This window comes from Monodelphis domestica, chromosome 7 (assembly GCF_027887165.1).
Source record: "Monodelphis domestica isolate mMonDom1 chromosome 7, mMonDom1.pri, whole genome shotgun sequence".
NCBI lineage: Eukaryota > Metazoa > Chordata > Mammalia > Didelphimorphia > Didelphidae > Monodelphis > Monodelphis domestica.
In genome coordinates this window covers 61,134,160-61,155,684 of record NC_077233.1, presented here as the reverse complement: position 1 = coordinate 61,155,684, position 21,525 = coordinate 61,134,160, and the positions used below count along the sequence as shown (strand labels likewise).

Here is a 21,525-nt window from a genome sequence, read left to right as displayed (position 1 = left end):
CCTGAGACCAAGACCTCTTCTTCAAAATGAGGTGGCTAGACTTACTCTCTAAGGTACCCCAAATCCATGATGACCTCTGATCCTAATTAGGTTCCCCCAGTGACACTCTAGGAAAGTCACTTAACCTCTGGGACCCACTCCAGGCAACTCCTAGCCTAGACTCCAAGTCCTAACCTACCTGCAGACATACATTGGAGGAAGGCTTTTCTCAATCCTAATGAAATTGCAGGTAAAATAAAATAAAATAAATTAAAACAAAGCCACACATAGATATGGAAAAATAGAAGCGGCTGATATGATAGAGGGGAAAGTAATGGTCTAAAGGCCCGAGTTCAAGTCTAAACCTGCTGTCACTACTTGGATGACCTTGAGGAAAGTCATCTGTAAAATAAAGGTGGGGGTAGAAGTAGGATGAAAAGACTTCTAAGATCTCTTCTGTCACTACATATACACACACTCAAAGTCAAATCCACAGGCATCTAGAGACCTTCAAAGACCCTCTGAGATCGGCTCATGGATACACACCTAGGGCAGGTGGCATATTACATTCTCAAGGGCCAAGGGCAACAACTACAGCAGATACAGACTGCATTACTGAGGTCAACTGGGACAGATGACAGTCAATCTATAAATAATAACAAAGAAAAATCCTCCCATTTCTGTATCACTGATCTCCAAGGAGCTCAGCCTTATATGGAATACATGAGTTATTCTAAAAGGCCTGTGCTAGAGGAAGATGCCTCTGAATTAAGTGGGGTATTTGGGAATACAGACCCCAATGTAGAACCCAGATGTCTAGACCCCTAACTAGAGGCCTGATTCCAGGGCCAGCCTTATACTAGAAAGGAAGAGAGATGCCTAAATGGTGGGACCAGAGGCACATGAGCCAACCTGATTGCAAAATATTTCTTCCAATAAATGGTTGAAATGATACCATTATAGATTCATGTCTCTGGAGAATGTCAAAGCTTGGAAGGGATCTTAAGAATATCAAGTGTTAGAGACTACATAAGAGATCTTAGAAAACGGAATGTTAGAACTAGAACCTAAGGACAAAGAATGTTGGAGCAGGAAGGCACCTCAGCACTTAGAATGATTAGGAGGTAGAAAGGACCTCAAAAAGTAGATAGACAGATGGATGGATAGATGGATATAGATAGATAGACAGATATAGATCGATAAAGATATGTGGAGACAGTTATAGACATAGATGATAGAGATCACAGTATAGACAAAGATCTAGATATAGGGATAACCCTAATACAAAACAGAATGTGACTAGTACCATGAGAAAGAGAGAAAAGGTGCAATACGGGGTTCAGGAGAAGGATAGATCATTTCTAAGTGGGAATATGAGGGAAGACTTCCCGAAGGAGGAAGCATGTGGGTTGCACACAGGTTATGGGAAGGACATTTCATTCTCCAGAACTCTGCTCCCCTCTCGCTTCCCAGAAACAGAGGCTGAAGATATGAGGGGCATATCCCCTTCCATGCCAGTCACAAAGACTCATAGAACAATCAACAGAACAAGATGTTAGCAACACTTCGAAGGTTAGGAAGTTGGTCTTCTAACCACCACCTCTTCAGGGTATTGCTTCACTCAGCAAAGGAGGCATCAGATTAATTCCTCACATCGAGGTGTTTGGGGATATTTGAGTCACAGAGGAGACCTAGTAGGGGTGAAGTTGTGCCATTTGCCTCTGAATGGCTGTGTGGCCATAACTAAGTAGTTTCCTTTCATCTGTAGGATAAGCAGGATGACTTCTGAGGTCCCTTCTGTCTCTTAACCATTCCAATTTTGGAGGTATCTTCCAGCACTGTCATTCTTTGTTCTAAGGTCCCTTCCAGCTCCAAGATTATATTTCTATCAACAGATCTAGACACAATCCCTAGACCAGACTGCAACCTCCTCCAGAGCAGAAACCATGCCTGACTGATCTTGAATCTCCACAAGAACCCAACATAGTCCTCCACACCCAAGAGATATTTATAACAGAGTGAGCAGACAAAAGGGTGAAAAGTAGCAGAAAGAGCTTAGGACTAGGAGTTAGAAAGACCTGAGTTCAAAGTCAGCCTCTGACACTTATGAGCAGTGTGACATTGGAGAAGTCAATTAACTTCTGTAGGTCTCAGTTTCCTCACCTGTAAAATAAAGGGATTGGACTTGATGATGACTTTCAAGGTCCCTTCCAGTTCTTCCCATGTATCTAAGAGCCAGGACTGTATCAGGATAAGATAATGAGCTCAAACATACACACGTGCATGTAAATTCTCTCTCTCTCTCTCTCTCTCTCTCTCTCTCTCTCTCTCTCTCTCTCTCTCTCTCTCTCTCTAAGGCTCCATCAGTGAGAGAAATTGCCTCCATTTTTGTGCAGGCTGGATAAGAATTAGTGGAGAGAAGGCATTAGTATACACAGAGACTGTTATCTTGGGGCCCTGATGAATGGGGCTGGTTTGATTCCCCTCTATCCCTTCCCACTGCCTCCCCTGACTTCAAAACATAAGGGAGAGTGATGAATCAGCTACGACTGCTCCAGATACTCATGTCTGCATTTAGAGGTGCCCCCCTGCCCTGTTCCTGGTACTGGCTGTATGGTTGTCTGAATCCCATTTGGCCCTCTCTTTACAAGTGGTAGGCATGGGGACAGGCCCTCCATCAAGGAGAAGATTGAAGGGGAGGTGGGAGGAATAGCAAGAAGCATCAAAGAGATAGAAAAGCCCAGCCACATACAATGAAAGCATTTCGAATGAACTCCCCTTCTAAATCTCAGAAACTTAGACCTAAGTCCTGGGGGGTGGGGGTAGGTTGACTGTGCAGGGCCTCCGATGAGTCTGCCTTTTGGGCTCCATCATGGCATGAGGTTGATCTTGGCCTAGTCCCCTCCCTAATCTTCCCCTTTCCCAACAAGGTTAGTGTTGTTTTATAAGTGAACAGTACAAAAAGAGGATTGGGAGAAGGGAGGTTAAGAGAGAACATAACATCCCCAGTTCTGCCCCACAGAGACAAAGCCTGGCCCTGGATGGTGAGACAACTGTTGCTCACCCTCTTCCTGACCTCCATTCTACTGAGTTCCTTTCTTGGTACCCTTAGAACTTAGCACAGTGTCCAGCACAAAGGAGACACTTCATAAATGTTTCAGAGAAGCTGGGAACCAACCACAGAACAGTAAGATGAGTAGAAAGATGAGCCCCAAAAAGCAGGAGGGGGATACCCCTTGTGGGCTGGGATTATCCACACCCACTACTAGGTGAAAGTGCTCTTTCTCCAAGATTACCAACAATATTGTAACTGCCAAACCCAAAGGGCTTTTCTCAGACTTCATCATCCTTGATTCTCCCCAGGGAATCTCACACAGGGGACCAGCACCCTCTCCTCCTCTGTGGGTTTTGGCAACTTCTCTCTCCTGGTTCTCCTCCTATCTGTGTGACCATTCCTTCTCAGTGTCCTTGGCTAGATCTTCATCATTCTGTTCCCCAAAAAGGGGTATGTTCCAAGGCTCTGTCCTGGACCCTCCATTCTTCCCACTCTATCCTCTCTCTCTTAATTCCTTCATCAGCATCCAGGGGTTTGGTTATCATCTCTTTGCTGATGACTTGCAAATCTACCTATATAAAAGCACACTATCACTCCTGACCTCCAATCCTGTATCTCCAACCACTCACTGGCTATGTCCACATGGAGGTCCCATAGGCATCTCAAGCTCAACATGCTCAAAACAGAACTCATATCCTTCCTCCCAAACTTCCCTATTTCTGTGGAAGATACCACCATTCTTCTAACCACAAGGCTCATGGCCAGAGACTTGTGCTTGGCATGGGATCTCACCCATACATCTCCTTTTTTCCTTTCTCAATAGTCAATCCTTGTTCAGACTTGAACCCCCCTTCCCCATGGTTCTAGACTGTTCCAATAGCCTTCTAATTAAGTGATCACTTTGCCTCCAGTCACTCCCCCCTGCGATCACAAAGCAGACAAATATTCTATGGTACTCCCTGTCCCAGAAACTTGGATAGTTCCCTATTGCCTCTGGGATCAAAAACAAAAAGAGTTTTCCCCAATCTGGCTCTCACTATCTTCCTAGACTGATTTCATATTACTCCTCCACCTGAACCCTCTGCTCTAGCCCACCTTCAAGTCGTTCTACAAACACAACCAAGCTTAACATGTTTTCATTCTCCCTTGTTCCTCTAGAAATCCTTCACTCCTTTGAGGACTTTTCCAATCTCCACAGGTAGTGCTTTTGGAACCAACTTCTGTGCCTGCAAATTACTTTCCATGTTTGTATTTACTTTGCATATATATATTTTTACATTTTGCTCTCTGGGTACATGTGGCTTTTCTACCCTTGAGGAAAAGGTTGCTTCCATTTGGCTTCTGGATGCCCAGCTCCAGGCATAGTGCTTAGAATACAGCAGGTACTCAAAAATGCTTTTGAAAGAGTGGAAAGAACCCTGGACTCAGGAGTCTGTCCCAGACCTGGTTCCACCACTCACTTAGCATGAGCCCCTGGGAATGTGGGGAAAAAAAACAAACCAAACCATAGTATTTCAGAATAGGAAAGAACTTTAGAGATCATCTGTTGCAATCCCTTCATTTTACAGGAGAGAGAGGGATAGAAGATGGGAATAAACATTTACTAAGAACTACTAAATGCCAATCTTTGGCTGCAATCCAGAAACCCTACTCAGTCTTCAAAGGGACGGCTTCACGAAGCCTTCTCTGAGTCCCACCAGCCGAAGGAGACCTTGGCCTCCCTCTTCTGTCCTCTTATCACGCTTGGTTCTCATACTTCTTATGACACTTTCTAACAACCATTCCTTACGTTGTGGCTTTGGTTCATAAAGCTTTTTCACACGTACTCCTGAGATGAACCCTCACTTCAAACATCCTGTCTTATGGCACAGTTACTTGTCCACATGTCTTATCTCTTACTAGACTATAAACATTCAGATGGTATTGATCATGCATTATTCATTGCTGCCTCTCTCATAAACATAGGATGAATAAAGAATAGGTGCTTAATAAATGTCTATGAAGGAATGAATGAGTAGACCAAGGGGCATTCAGAGGGAGATACAGAAAGATGTGACACAAAGAGTTTATTAGCTACAGAATCTCATCACATAGCTCACAGGCAAATCATAGGTGCTGCTAGGCACAGACGAGGTACTCAATAAATGTCTGCAAATGAGTGGATGAATGAATGTAGTTCAAGGGACATTTAGAGGAACATAATAATGGAAATAATACACAGAGGATGGGAACTATGGAATCCTCTCACAAAGCTCATTTGCTGCTGAGGCAGCTAGGTAGCATGGTGGGAAGAGGGCTGGTCCTGGAGTTAAGAAGACTCAGGGGTAGCTAGGTGGCTCAGTAGATTGAGAGCCAGGACAGAACCCAGAGACAGCAGATCCTGGGTTCAAATATGGCCTTAGACTCTTCCTAGCTGTGTGTCCTTGAATAAGTCACTTAACCTCAACTGTCTCTAGCCCTTAGGCTCTTTTGCCTTGGAACTAATATTTAGTATAGATTTTAGGACAGAAAGTATGGGTTTAAAAAAAAAAGACATGAGTTCCACTCTGGCTGCTGACACTTCCTATCTGTGTGATGCTGTGCTGTCTGCTTTAGTTTCCTCATCTGTAAAATGGGGATATTAATAGCTCCAACCTCCCAGGGTTTTTGTAAGGATCAAAGAAGGTAATATTTGTAAAGCACTTGACAAACTTTAAAGCCCTATATAAATGTTAGCTATTACTTAAAAACATACACAGAGACAGACACAAAACAGGTACTCAAAAATGTCAGTGAAGAAATTAAGGATAATTCAGGACACTGAGAATCCTGTCATGGAAGGTCTCCTAGGATTAAATGTCATGACCACAGACCACCTCTTTCCCTCCTATGAAATGGTTAGGGATCAGAGGAGGCATGAGTCACAGTGGAGAGTAGCCTCCCACACCAAAAGGAGGGAGAACTTGGCAGAGCCCTAGAAAAGATCAGGACCATGGACAGACACCACAACATCTTCAGTCAGGAAGAGTCCAACAGTCAACTAGACCATCAGCTTGCCTCTGATGCCTTCAGACTGATGGATCTCCATGGCCTCCCCTTTAAAAATCTCTGGGGAAAGAGATTCTAATGCTTCCTTCAGCAGTCCATGGAATAAGTAATGAGCTAACATTCATATAGTACTTCAGAGCTAAAAAAAACCTGGCATTGATTTTCCTAAGAAATCCTAAAGCCATGGCGCTGAGACAGCCAGTGAAAGTATTATGAGCTACGCTTACAGGTGGGGAAACTGAAACTTAGCAAGGTTTGCCCAGGTTTTCAAAATTACTGAATGACAAAGTTATCACGTAGACCCTTGTTCTACTGAATCCAGGCCCAAGGCTCCTTCCACGATATGATGCTTTCTCCAGAGTAATGGAAGTTCTCCACATCTAACCCAACTCCCTCCTACCACAATACAGGCAAATGTCTGCATTTGGACTCCCGCTACCAAGGCTGGTAGAATTTCCTCCCTGGTCTGCTCTGACCTCTTCCTTGGACTGGAGCCCTCTTCCCTTCTCCTGGGCCTGCCCACATTGAACCGACTCCTCTACTTACCAGTTGCTTTTCCAGGTATGCCGAACATCATAGTCATGGATTTGGTGTTTGTCAGCTTGCTCATCCAGAAAATCAAACATGTACTTGATTGCAAGGGGGAGTGCGCTGCCCCTGTGAGCCGTGCTGAAGATGGTCTCAAAGAGGTCATCCACAAACTTCTGTAAGGTCCCCTGGAGGTGGACAGGAGAGAAAGGAAGCTCAGTCGACGGCCCAGGAAAGATTAGCTACTGCTGACAGCATGGTTAGCCAAGGCCAAAGCCAAGAGCTTGCCTCAGCTGTAGCTTTGTCAGTGGCACAGGCTGAAGTCTCGTGTTAGCTACAAAAAGAACCCTATGCCTGCCTTAGTTGCTCTCATGCACAGATGAAGGTCTGCTATGGCTGTACAACTGGATCTCTAATCCTAGACACAGGCTAAACCTTGGTCAGGTCATGCTCTTGACTCTTGGCTAACAAAGGAGCCTGGGTAAGAGACTGTGAAGTGGGGCACATAAGTCCCTCTGATGGGGGAGGCATAACTGACGATGGCTCAAGGGCACGGTTTACAGACTGTGGCTTCCCCTACCACTAGCCAGGAGGGGAAAGAGAGGGTCTGTCATCTACAGAGGCAAGCTCAGCATCCCACAGTCAAGGCCAAGCAAAATGCAGAAAATGATGTGGCTTTCTTTTGGAAGAGAAACTAGATTGGAATTTATGAACCAAAATTCTATAGTTCTACCCACAACCTTATTTGTCCCCCAAGGATGTGAGGGTGAGAATTCAGTACATGAATATCTGACCCAATCATCACTGACTACTACCTGGAGACGAGGATGGCCGAGTTCATTTTAACAACCTGGAGGTTTGCAAATGAATTTATATATATATTTCCTAGTCAACAACTATGGAAGCAAAGCAGATTTCTCAGGGAAGTTCTAAGGAATTAATAACAATCTTTCCAATATTTTCCAAAATGCTTTCATGTTTTTTGAAGAACTTTCACCTATATGTCTAAAGAAACTCAGGATGACCGCTGGAAGGGAGGAAGGGCAGAGAACCCCCACTTTACAGATCAGGATACTGAGGTCTGGAGAACTCTCTGGATATGTTTTTTCCTCTGAAAAACAAGTGAATTTGGGGAGGGGAGGCAGCTTGATGGCTCAGTGAATAGAGAACCAGGCCTAGAGAAGGAGGTCCTATGCTCAAATCTGGCCTCAGGTACTTCCTAGCTGTGTGACCTGGGCAAGTCACTTAACTTCCATTGCTAGCCTTTACTGCTCTTCTGGCTTGGAACCAAAGCTCAGTACTGATTCTAAGATGGAAAGTGAGGGTTTTAAAAACAACAATAACAAAGTAGGTTTGAACAGAGGATCTGTCAGATCTTCTTCCAGCTCTAAATGCTATAATCCTGAAGACTCAAGTAGTATTGGTATTCCATGAAGGACACAAATGAGCAGGGAACTGATCCCCTTCATTCTGAGCCTTCTAGGCTTTCAAGGAAGGAAGGGATTGAGGGAAGGATGGGGAGGAGAGAAAGAATGAAGGGAGAGGTGCAAAAAGGGAGAGAGGATGAGAAGGGAGGGAGGGAGAGAGAGAGAGATGGGGGTGGGAGAGGGAAGGGAGTGGGATAGGTGGGACTGAGCACTAACTCTAAAAACCTGGAAACAGAGAAGTCATATTAAAAAGGACAGTGTTGGATCCTGAGTAAAAGACCCTGAGTTCAAATGCATCTGTAAAATGAGAGGGAACTTGAAGCAATCACTTTCAGGATCCTTCCTGGCAGCTCTCATGAGGAAGAGGAAGGAGGGTCTTCTTTGCAGCCTCCAGAAGGCAGCAGCAGTATCGACTGGGGTGGGGGGAGGGTACTACGTTTCTAGAAAAGCCCCATCATGCAATGTGCTGCTCAATAAGGGGTGAGCTTCTGAGCCAGGCTCCTTGTCAGACAGAATGGCTGACCAAGGTCTCTTTTAGCTCAAGACTATGTTCCTGGAGGGCATGAGTCTACTCCTCTCTGCCCCTGTGGATGTTTGGCTCAAGTTCCCCTCAGGATCCGGATCCTGATTGCTGAAAGGGGAGTCAGAGGCCCTCGAGGTCAGCCCCTCACTGGACAGATGGTGGACCTGGGAGGCGGGACTGGCCTGATTTCACAGTCAGCAGAATCAGAACCAGGACTTGGAGCCAGCCATGCGAGGCTCCTCATGTTCTATCAAATGCAGAGTCTGATGGTCCCCCAAAGCTTCAGAGCAGCCCCACCCCCGATGCACAGTTCCAGGTACCTTGGTGGCCAGCAGCCGGGTCAGGTAGATCTCAGAGACCATCTTGCTTCCACGGTCGCCTTCCCGCTGGTCGAGGTGGTCGTGGTTCTTGACCAGGTGCCAGAGCTTGGTGCCGCTCTCCAGGTCTGGCGTGATCATCGGGGTGCGCGAGCGCAGGCTATCTGGGCTGCTGGCAGTCCTGAGCATACTCTCTGCAGGCCGGGCAACAGGCAGGGCATGACTGGGCCCATTCAGCCAGCTCTGCTCCCTCCCAGGCCAGGGGCCCCCACAGGCCACCCCAGAGCCTTACCCCAAGACCACGGCTCTCCTCAGAAGAATAACCTGCCTGAGGCTGGGCCCCAGTGGCTCTGAGGCACCTCATGGGCACACTCTGAGGGATCTGGGGTCTAAGCAGTGGGGGTGCCCTCCACCAGGGAAGATCGCCACCCATCTGAGCTGTCTTGTCCTGAGAGATTCCTGCCCCTGCCTTTCCCATCATGTCCCATAGAAGCGGCCCAAGGCACCAGTGACTGCCTTTGATTCTTCACCACTTCAAGGGCCCCAGAGGAGCACAAGGGCTAGGGAGGGGCCTCTGAGACCTCTGAGTGTTTCTAGTCTGTAGAATGGTCAGGTCAAGAGATCAGCGAGGAGGATGAGGAGGAAGGAGCCTCACACCACCCTGGGAAGGAGGCAGATGACTAGCCCAGGGTCACACAGCTAATAAATGTATGAGGCTGGATGAGAATTCAGTCCAGTGTTTGATCCCAGGAGCCACCTGGTCAGCTCTGAGCTTGAGGCCCACTCCACAACGATGGAGGCCTTTTACTGGTTCTCAAATGATCTCTTTCCACCTCTAAGATGGGAGAAGGATTAGGAAGAAGTGGAAGAAGTGGAAGGCGAGGACAAGAGGAGGAAGATGTCCTGACTCTGGTGGTCTAAGTTTGGATAGCACAGCAGTGCCCCCTCCATTGGGACCGGGTGGTCCCATAGCTCTGTAGCTAGCCATGGGATTTGACAAGAGTCAAAGGAGAGCCTCCAGCAGGAGCTCTATGGGCTACACTAAATACAGAAGTCAGGCATCGCCTGAGACAGTGATGGCCCAAGAGAAGCCAGCTGAAGCTTCCCCCAGAGTCTCCCCTGCTGACACCTGAGAGATCCTTCCTCTCACCATTGCCCCAGGGGACAGGCAGGCCCCTTTCATCCCTCTCCAGACATCCTGCCCAATCATAGCCTAAGTGGGCTCAGATGTGGGAACCCACCAAATAATATCCCTCCCAGGGCTGGAGACTGTGAGGGAGGTCTGGGCCCTTCTATCCACTCACCATATCTGCTGAGGGACTTTGTGAAGGTGGAGGAGTTGGAGATGTTATAGGCAGAGTTCTGCTTGGGTACCAGGGCCACGGAGGAGCCATCTGTCACCTGTGGTCAGAGGTCAAAGGTCAGGGCCCTGCTTGGGCCAGCACCTAGCCAGGAGCCCTATGGCTGGGCAGCTGGAGCTCACCACTCACCATTTCCCCTTCCCCTGCTCACAACAAGGACAAAGTCCCACCATAACTATCCCATGTGTTCTCTGGAGCTGTCCCAACTTCCTCCCTTACCCCACAGTGCCTGCTGTGACACCCCAGAGCTCACAGAGCTCTTCCCTCTACCTGGGACACCCTCCCTGGGCCTGTCTCTGCCTTCTGATAGCTTACACAGTCTTGAAGAGCCAATCTGAATGGGGCCTTTTTCACAGACTCTTCCCTAGGGCCCTGCCTCCCCAGCGGAAGCTAGATCTCTTCTGGGCTCCCACGGAGGTCTAGATGAGTCCCTTTGATGGAGCCTGAACTCTTATTTCTATTGTTGAGGCCTATACTCATGCCTTATCTCCCCCACTCTAATGTGGCTTCCCAGAGGGCAGGGCCTGGGGCTCATGAGCAACGCTGTATGGCCTCCCCTCCCCGTGCCCACCTCCCCAGGATAGGCTCACTGGGCTCCCAGTGAAATGTCTCTCTTTAAAAAAAAAATTTTTTACACACACACACACACACACACACACACACACACACACACACACATAAAGATATACATACACATATATTATTTATTTATTTTTAGCATTCTTTTTTTTATTTTAAACTCCAAATTTTTAACCCTCCCTTCAGCCCAGACTCAACCCATTGGGAAGGCAAGCAAAATAATATTAATTACACATGTGAAGTCATGCAAACTATATTTCTAAGTTAGCCAAGTCACCCCAAAAGGGCAAGAAAAATAAAGTTAAAAGTCTGTTTCAATCTACATTCAGGGTTCATCAGTTCTCTCTAGAGGTAAATGGCCTTTTTCATGGTGGGTCCTACAGTATTGTCTTGGATCATCGTATCTCAATGAAATTTAATGAATGAATAAAAATCCCTGAGCCCGGGAGAGGGGAGCTATGATTGTCCTTAGTCTACGTTCACCAGAAATCAGAAGACCTAAGACGGAGGCCTCTCTCACCCTGAACTTGCCCCGTGACCCCAGACAGCCTCCTTCACAAGTGACTAAACTCCACAAACGCCTATTTGGACATTTAAAGAACTAGTCATAGTCATAAAAATAGTTAGCATTTATATCACAGTTTAAAGCGTTTTATATGCTATCTCCCCCAAAAGCCCCAATGGCCCTGAGAGATGGAAGCCAATATTATCATCTCCATTGTATATATAAAGAGAAAATGAGCCATTAAGGGACCTGCCCAGAGTCACACAGCTAGCAAATGTCAGAGGCAGCATCTGAACTCAGGTCTTCCTTCCAAGGCCAGGGCTCTATTCACTAGGACACCTCAATGCCATCCAATGTGTACAAAGCACTAGACAAACAGAGTTGTCCAAGTATGACAACTTTCCACCTACCACCTGCCTCAAGGACCTTCTAACCTCATGGAATAATTAAAGACAAGTACAAAAGAATTAGGATGAAGAAGGAAAAAAAACAAGTGTTACAACACTTGTACAAATGAAGCCCCCCAGAATTCAGGAAAGGCTTTGGGAATCAGAGCAGGCACAATGGGAGAGTGAGCAGTTGATCAGGGGACTTGAAGTCAAGAAATTTGCAACAGATGGATACAGGAGCAGGTGCATTCCAGTTGTAGGGGTCCTACAGAGTAAATATACAACTTGGGGAAGGGTGAGGAGTCCAAATTCTCTGAGTGAATATAGATCATGTCAAAGAGGGTGGGGAGAAGTTACAGGAAGTACTGCCTGAAAACCAGGTTGTGGTGTCTGGATGTGATTCAATAGAAAATGGGGAGCCAAGGGAAGTGCTTGAGCTGGGATGGGATGGGAATTGGGAAGAAATTATTCTGGTGGCATGAAAAGGCATGATTAGCCAGGGAAGAGATTTAAGGCAGAGAGGTGTGTGTGTGGGGGGGGGGGGGGGGGTACTGTAACAGGGAACGAGGAGTTGACCAGCATAGGGGAAATGGAACTCTAAAGAAGGAGAAAGATGCTAAGAAATACTGCAGATCAATAATTCACAGTCTGAATGGAATTGAGTTTTAATTTCCTCTTCAGTAAAACATGGTAAAAAATGATAGTTGTGGGCTCTCTTCCAGTCCTAACATTCTTTATTCTAAGCTTCCTTCCAGTTCTGATGTCCAACGTTCTCACGTCCTTCTGAACTCTTGACTTCAAATGTTCTCTGCATTCTAGGGCCTCTCTTGGTTCTGATATTCTAGGTTCCAAGGCCCTTCCCAGCTATGATACTCTCTTTTAAGACCCCTCTCAGCTCTGACAGTCACTATTTTTTCAGTGCTTACCTAACCTTCCTTCTAGCTCTGATGGTCTACATTTTAAGATTCCTTCCATGCCTAAGTTCTTGAGTCTATACTAGGAACCTGTCCAAGATCAGTTAATGGTCAAACCTGGCCTAGGTGGCCGGAGTCAGGCCTGTGGACAGAGAGCCCATGCCTACAACCTAGCCAGCTAATTACATGCCCAAGGGGTGGCCACCCAGAGAAAGCTCTGCAGGGAAAATGAGACCATTCTAGGAGGTAACATATATATCTTTCAGTTCTTTAACTCTCTGGGTGTTCCCTCCCCCATGCCCTGATCTTTGAGCATGACACAGTGAGCCATGCGTGCCTCACACCCACCCACTAAGGCAATTCCTTCTTCGCAGAGATGCCGAGGATACCAAGAGGCCTTACCTGATAATGGGCCAGGGTATTGAGTCTCTTCCAGTCATTGTCTATCTTGGTGGTGACGTCCTCATCCTGCAGGATAATTCTGGCCATTCGGCCCTGGCGCCACTCTGTGCAATGGGAGGAAAATAAGGGCAAGACTGAACCTAGGCAGTCAGTGATTTGGTAAGCAAAAGGCCAAGAGTCTGAGAGTGGCTCCAGGGAGCTTCTGTTCTAGTCTAGGGGCATCCTGAGATAAGTCACAAGAAGGAGCCAGGGCAAAGGGTTGGCATGGCTGCTGTTCTAGCTAGAAGGCTCCTCCACCCTAGGCATCCTGGGCTCGTCCTCTGGATGTACGCTTCTCGTTGCCCCCCCAGTGCCTTGATTCATTCTGTCTCCTGCACTCCAGCTGGCCACCTCATACCATTATTTCCCCATTTTGTGTGTATATTTTGCTTCACAGAGAGGCTCCCTGAGATTCTTCTAACTATCAACATTTGTTTTTTCAGCCTTCCAGGGGCCATGTTTGCCCCTTTCCTGGTGTCCCATGGGGCTCAACACACACTAGTCATGCTGGGCTCCTGGGCCTCTCCTCCAAACTAAGTCCTGCCTGTCCACTTCACTGCAAAGACTTCCTTGAACCCTCCAACTTGCTCTGGTCTGTCCCTCCTGGGGTTTATTAAAGTTATTTCAGTCTCTACCATACAATTTAGTGCTTGACTAGCCACGTGAGTATTGTTTACCCACCAAAGAGGGCACCCTCCATGAGGACAAGAGTGCTTTGTCCTCCTGTCCAGGCTCTAGCACTAAAGGGAATCAGTTAAAAATGTGTCAATGGACAGAATCCCAGGATAGCTCTGAAACCAAGACATCTTCCTGGGCATCACCTGGTTTCTAGGGACCACAAGGTTGAGTTGGGGACCTCTTCAGCCCCATCCTATCCTCTGGGTCTACAGGGCCACCAGAATCCACCAGACCCTGTGGGAGTACTCCCCAGGTACCAGCCTGACAGGTCATTGGGCCTCCTGGAGGAATGGGCAGCGGTCAGCTGTCCTGGAGTCCAGAGTCTCTAGCCTTCCCATCCCACCCAGAGCATACTGGATCTCTGGCTCACCCAGGTCCATGTCCCCAGCCTTGGGTCTCTGGGAGTACGGAACACCCTTGTAAACAGCATCCAGCAGCTTCTCCTTCACTTGGGTGATGGTGTCACAGTTCAGCACTTTGACTGGTATCTCCGGGGCATTCTCATTCTCCGGATTCACACAGTTCAGTGTCTGGATTGGGGAAGGAATTGAGGAAGAGCCATTGAGGGGAGGAAGGGTGCTCTCCTGAGGCCCCAGGCCAAAGCAGGGTCTATTTTTTCTTGTCCAAGACAGCCATCCCTGCTCTCCCTGTGTACCAACCCTCAGTCCCAGCCCAGGACCGAAGGAAGAGACACTTGTCCACCACACAAAAGGGCTGAGTCACTTTAGAACCGGCCCACCATCCAGCAAATGGACTCTAAAGGTCACACGAAAGAAGAAAATTCCAACAAGAAGGAGTGAACGCCTTTATACCTCCCAAGTTGCCCTCACTGGCTATTCCCATGATGTACCACTTAATCATAGATGATCTCATACAACGGAAGGTCATGTGGTTTGGAAAGAGAAGAGGCCTCGGGTCAAGAGATGACAGTTGGAGTCCTGGCCCTGTGATTTATTAGCTACAGGTGCTCAGAAAATGCCTTGCCTCCTTCTTAAGATGCTCTAAGAATCAAATGAGATCATGGAGGTGGGACATGCCTGGTGACTTGTAAAACAGACTTAGACCTTAGAGTACACTCAGCCCAACTCTCTAATTTAATTCAATTAAAGCTTAATGCTCTAATTTAATGGAATAAAAACCCTGACCTTCCATCTTAGAATCAATACTGTGTATTAGTTCTAAGGTAGAAGAGTGGTAAGGGCTAGGCAGTGGGTCAAGTGACTTGCCCAGGGTCACACAGCTAGGAAGTGTCTGAGGTCAAATTAGAATCCAGGACCTCCTATCTCTGGGTCTGACTCTCAATACACTGAGCCACCTCATTGCCCCCAGGCCCAGGGAGTCTAAGCGGCCTACCCCATGTGGCATGACAAGAAAGAGACAAGGCTTAAACCAAGGTCTACCCACTATGTGATGCCACCTCTTAAAGACAAGCATTACTGTTCTTTGATCATCTACCTATGGGAGTTTTGTCTCCTGTGTCTCCTTCCTCTGTAAATGCTCTGCCACCAGGCCTGGGAAAGGGCTAGGACCCTGGCATTTTCTCTAGGAATACCTGTCTGACAGATATCCAACTCTCAGTTGGACTATGAAACTTTAAGGAGCTAAGAGAGATCTGGAAATCCCAGACTAGGAAAAGGGCCCAGGTATGCAAGTTGCAACTGGGAAAGGAAGCCAAGTGTCATGGCGATATGTAGAAAGGAACCCAAATTTGGATGAAGGCTCCTGTGCAGTGATCACACTTAGTGTTGGGGATGATCCAACAGCCCTTAAAAGACCCTGCATAGAAAGTCAATGCCAGACATGCCCCAAAGCCCTCCTCGTCCCCCTTCCCAGTCACCCTCAAAATATCATGACCAAAGGGAGCCCCCCAAGACAATGGGAATGGCCACATTTGTGCCCAAAGGGACCAGTGGGAAAGACAGGGCCACCTTGACTCACCAACATCTTGTAGTCAATCTGCTGGCGGATGAGTTTGTCTTCACTCAAGGAATAGCGAGCCTCACCAGTGATGGCATCGATTGGGCCTTTCTCCATCTGTTGCTTGATGGCACAGTACAGCATGAAGAGAGGCTCCCCTGCACACTCCTAAGGTGGGAGGACACAAAGGAGCCTTGGTCACAGAGGACAAGACATGCATACCCTTTCTGGAGTCTACAATTCGAGAACTGGGCCCCTGCAGCTTTGGGCTCACCACCCCAAACCAAGCAGGACAGTCATGATGAGGAATCTTGAGGGCTCACTTCTGCCAGGAAGCCACCCAGATGAATATACCTTCCCCTGAGTTCCGCCACCTTTGAACTCCTACAGCATCTATCTGAACCAGGTACTTATCATTAACTGCTACTATTGTAGTTGTTTGTCCTCTGCACCCACAGAGTACCAAAGGGACATCACTTGATGTGAGCACAAACCGGATTTAAGTGAGGCCGAGCCACTTTTCTAAATGTCCCTTCTCTGCTGTTTCAAGAGAATGGCCTCCTATCTCCCATCAGCAGAGCAGGGTCAGGCTGTGCCCCATGCCTATGATGGGCTCCCTCCTCACCTCCAGGCTCTGAATCCCCGGTATCCCTAAAGTTTAGCTTTAACACCACCTCTTCCACAAGGCCTTCCCAAATCCTCCAGCAGCTAGAGCATTTCTTGCCAAAATTCCTTTGCTGGTCCTATTTCCATACGTATAGGTTATTTCCCTCATTTTTAGGGCAGGCCCTGTTTCATTTTTGTCACGGTACCCCAAGCACCCATCACAGTGAGTGCCTGGAGCATAGCTACTAATCAGAAGCTTATGGACTGTCTGATCGTCTGAGGAACATAAGCTATGCACACATCATCAGGCTAGGAGGCCTAACCCCTGGCACAAGACTGAACAGAGCTAACTCCCATGTGGTTCCACTGGCTACCCCCTCTGGGCCACATCTCTATCAGAATCCCATCCATCTGGACATTAATGCATTGCTGGTGGAGTTGTGAACTGATCCAACCATTCTGGAGGGCAATTTGGAACTATGCCCAAAGGGCACTAAAAGACTGTCTGCCCTTTGATCCAGCCATAGCACTGCTGGGTTTGTACCCCAAAGAGATAATAAGGAAAAAGACCAGTACAAGAATATTCATAGCTGCACTCTTTGTGGTGGCAAACAATTGGAAAATGAAGGGATGCCCTTTAAATGGCTGAACAAATTGTGGTATATGTTGGTGATGGAATACTATTGTGCTCAAAGGAATAATAAAGTGGAGGAGTTCCATGGAGACTGGAACAACCTCCAGGAAGTGATGCAGAGCGAGAGGAGCAGAACCAGGAGAACATTGTACACAGAGACTGATACACTGTGGTACAACTGAATGTAATAGACTTCTCCATTAGTGGCAATGCAGTAATCCTGAACAACTTGGAGGGATCTATGAGAAAAAACACTATCCACGTTCAGAGGAAACACTGTGGGAGTAAAAACACCGAAGAAAAACAACTGCTTGAATACATGGGTCGAGGGGATATGATTAGGGATATAAGCTCTAAATGAACATCCTGGTGCAAACATCAACAACATGGATATAGGTTCTGATCAAGGACACAAGTAATACCCAATGAAATTGCAGTTGGCCGCGGGAAGGGTGGGTGGAGGGAAGGGAGGGAAATAAAGTAAGTATTGTAACCAAAAAAATTAAATTAAATTAAAATTTAAAAAAAAAAGAATCCCATTCATTTGTCCTTCCAGGGCCAGTTCAACTTGGCCCCTCTCTGGGAAGCCTCCTCTGACCAGTGTCCAGAGTGTCTGCTTCCTCCAACAGCCCTAACACTTGGGATGTGCACAGCTTCACTCTGCATGATTCTGCCCTGACTCCCCATCACTGCTGCTTCATCTCCCCTTGGGAGTCCCCCTCTAGGTGCCAGTCTTTGGCATGGCCACCAAGTGAGATGGTTTGGGGTGGGAGGGGAGGCTGGACCTGGACTGGATCTGTGAAAGGAACTCCTAGCGTGATGAAGTCTTCTGCAGGGCAGCAAGCCTAAGGCACACAAAGGATGCTGAAGGTTTTGAACCTAGGTCTTCCTGCCTCACAGTTCAGTCCCTATCTCCTAGCCACACTGCTTTTCAGTGATGAAATTGCACACGCAAAATGCTGTCATGTGTCACCAGGGTATCTTATTATTAGCCGGGGAGTTCCTCAAGGGTCCAGCCCATGACTCTGGATTCTCATGGCTAAGGGGCCCCAGGCAGGGCTGACCATAGGAAATAGCAGTATCACTGGCAACAAGGAAAGGAGCCAAAAGAAGGTCCCTGTGTCTAAAGAGCATTTGAATCGCTGCAGAACACAGAGACGGCTGCCTGTAGAATGCCAGAAACATGACGGCTCCAGCCTTGGCTCTGTAACTTGTGTGACCCTGGGCAAGGCCCATCATCTCTAGGGCTTCACTATTCATTTATAAAATCACAGGGACAGAACTTGACCTCTAACGTCACTTCCAGTTAAAAATCTGGAAGCCTGAGGGGGCAACTAGGTGGCTTAAGGGACTGACATTCAGGCCTAGAGATAGGAAGTCCTGGGATCAAATCTAGGCTCAGATACTTCCTAGCTGTGTGGCCCTGGGCAAGTCACTTGACCCTGAAACTTAGTAAGAGCCTGTTATGCCTTTGTGAGACTTTGTGACTAAGTAGGAATTCCACTTTCTAGCCCCACAATTCTATTTACATTCCTTCATATTGTGGGTGAGAAGCCCAGGTTAAGTGGCTAAGAGTATCAGGGCTCTGGGGAAGGAGGTCAGTGATGGTTCCCAGGCCCGGAGTAGGGGAGAGAGCTGGGCCCTGAAGTTACAGAGCCAAGGCTGGAGCCGTCATCTTTCTGGCTCTCTACAGTCAGCCAGAGGCCCTTAGGATCCATGTCCAATGAACACCAATTCAAGACATAATGAGGAGGCATCTTAGAGGGCCCTGAAAGGAGCTTCCTGTCTCTCAGGTTCCACTTCCTGTCTGTACCAGGGGGACAGACCAGGGGGAATCTGGGCTCTTTCCAGCTTTAGAGGGCTCCAACTCAACAATCCCAAGCAAAGTGGCCCCAAGGCCTGGCCTCACCAGGAGGAGCTCAGCCCATCCGGTGCCTGGCACCCAGCATCCAAGGCTGCCCCCTCTAAGGTCCAACAGACTCTTGCGAGAGGGCTTCCCACTTGGGGACAAAGGGCCAGCAGCAAACAGCAGAGGAGTTCCAATGGCCTCTTCCCTCCTCCCCGGCCACCTCACAAATAAATTGTCCTTTGGACCAAAGTGCAGCGCTCCCCCTGTCACCATATGCTGTTAGCATCTCGTTAGCATCTGCGGTAATTAAAGAGACAGCTGCTAACGAGCAGGAGCACGCATATATCATCCCGAGACCTTCCGACAACACGCCTGTCTTTGAAATTATGTTTCATTTGCAAACTCGGCTTCATTAAGTCGGCTTCAGGAGAGGAGGAAAAAGAGCGCCGGAGAAGGGGAGAATAAGAAAGACGACCCAATTTGGAGCCGGAGCCACTTATTAATAGCCGTCTCTTCCTGGAAGATGTGGAAGCCGAAAGGAAGAGTGTGAAGGCCCGCAGCCTGAGGAGCTGAGGCCTGCACCCTCCCAGTCTTCACAGCTGAAGGGGCTCCTCTGGTCAAAGTGTAGGGGGATGGAAGGAGGCTGAGTGGCCGGACTGCCCCCCAACAACCCCGGAGAGAACAGGAAGCCTAATATGCCCAAAGTCTTTGTAAGTGATAAAGCATCACAAATATTATCATTTCTCCTCATCCCAGGTTTTGTCCTCTGGGCTCTACCCTACCTGAATCAGCTCTCACTTCTTCCATGAAGTCCTCCCAGATAGGAGCACTGTCTCAGAATCAGGAGTCCCAGGCTCTACTCTTGGCTTTGAGGTTCAACAGCTGCATCATCTCAGCCAAGTTACTCCCTGCTTCAGACCTCAGTGTATAATGGAAGTGACAGATGAGGGGGCTCGTAAGCCCCCTCACCCCAAGTCTGGTGAAGCCTATGGCCCCTTCTCAGAAGAGTGTTTTTAAATGTAGGAAAATAACTACATAAGATTAAATGGGAAACCAGTTATAGTGGAAGTGACCCAACTATCTCTTAAAAAGCCAAGTTCACAGCCCCAAGGTGCCCAAGCCTCTCCCTCAAATCTGGGTTCTACCCTTCTGCAGTCTAAGGTCTCTTCCAACCCATGCTCCAAAGTCTTCTCTAGTTCTGATACTCTGTGACAGAAGATCTTTCCCAGCTCTGACAGTCTGTTCCTAAATCCTAGTATTAGACTTTTGCACTCTAAGGTTGCACCTCGCTATATTCTCAGGCCTAGATATTCTATATTCTGTTTATCTAGGGGCTCTTCCAGTTCTGACATTCCACGCCATCATTTCCTGCCCAATTTGGACAGCCCGTTTACATCTATGGATCCTCCTCCTAACCTGGCCAAAAAATGCTGCTGACCGGACTAACGTGCCCTGCCGCCCCTGGCTAGGAGCCCGCGGGCCTCACGCTCACCACCCTGAAGGCTGCAGTTTCCTACAGAGATGCCCCAGGCAGAGACATACACCTTGTGCTGCCGGAGATCAGGGAGTGCTGGAAGTTCCCCCTCCCCCGCCCCCAGGCAGGAGGAGGGAGGAGGTAAGGCCTCCAAGCTCCGGGGAGAGCAAGACTGGGTGCCTGCATGGAAGATGCACATTCTAAAGAAGTTTCCAAATTGGAAAAGCCTCCCACAGGAGCCATGACATCATGTGGCGAGGCAGTCATCCCTGGCAACTCTCAGGCCCACAGTCACAGATGGGCACCAGCTGAGGCATCAACAGAGGCCCTGAGGGAAAAGACATTTTGGGTCGAGTCTGGGAGGCTCAGAGTCCTGCCTGGAGCAGAGAGGAGGGAGAATCCCTGATAAGAGGGGTAGGGGGTGAGGCCTGCGCAACAGGCATGAGAGAGGAAAGGAGAAAGCACAAAGGAGAGCAAGGCCCAGCTCCAGCGCTTCCTAGCAGTCCTTGGCCTCAGTTTCTCCATCTATAAATTTGGGTACTAACGCTCACACAATCCACCTCTCAGGGATATTATGAGCCAAGGGCCCTTGCTAGATGCTAGGCATTGTGCTAAGGGAACGGAATACAAAAACAAAAGCAAACGAGTCCTTGCCCTCAAAGAGCTTACATTCTATGGGGGAAACAATGGGTATGTGTGTATACACACATAAAGAGTAATCAAGTAATATAGAAATAATATCAATACCTAAATAGTTATATTATTAGATATTGGTCATGACTGTATTATTCATTTCATTCTATTTTAGATGTTATAAATATCAAAATAATATAAATATGGCCATATATAAATGCACTGTACTTACGTATAATTTTCTATATCATTCCTAGAATACATATTGTAAAATCTATGTTCTAACATTGTCTGTCCTATCTAGAGAGATGACAAGATACAGAGATAGAGGCTCTTGGCCTTCTTTCCATGAGGGATGGCACTAAGGATGTGGAATCGCAGTATATTTTGCCATATATGGCCGACACAGTGGTGTTGCCGAACAGCTGGTTTTCCTCTTTCTTTTCTAATCTTTACTACAAGGGCCTGCTTCCCTGGGAGGAGAGGAAGGAGAAATAGTTAAAAATATGAGAGTGGACTAAGAACAAATGGTATAGTCGAGTATTCTTTTCATTGTGGGGCCATCTACTCTCGGACCTAAATCGAAGAACATTTTTATCAATAACTGGAATAAAGAGATAGCTGCACATTTAGGAAACTTACAGATGTCAAAAAACAAGAGAGAAAGGAAGGGAGAAGGGGAAGAGAGG

At 47.6% G+C, this 21,525-nt stretch overlaps 1 protein-coding gene across 1 annotated transcript in view; it reads right to left on the bottom strand.

The window, feature by feature from the left end:
* The window catches only part of PLXNA1 (plexin A1), a 260,073-nt gene that overhangs the window by 31,590 nt on the left and 206,958 nt on the right, over nucleotides 1-21,525 (bottom strand). The window contains 7 exon segments of the mRNA XM_056804732.1: nucleotides 6,608-6,777; nucleotides 8,860-9,050; nucleotides 10,161-10,257; nucleotides 13,007-13,110; nucleotides 14,094-14,253; nucleotides 15,662-15,805; nucleotides 20,764-20,765. Coding sequence (XP_056660710.1) covers nucleotides 6,608-6,777; nucleotides 8,860-9,050; nucleotides 10,161-10,257; nucleotides 13,007-13,110; nucleotides 14,094-14,253; nucleotides 15,662-15,805; nucleotides 20,764-20,765 — 868 coding nt within the window.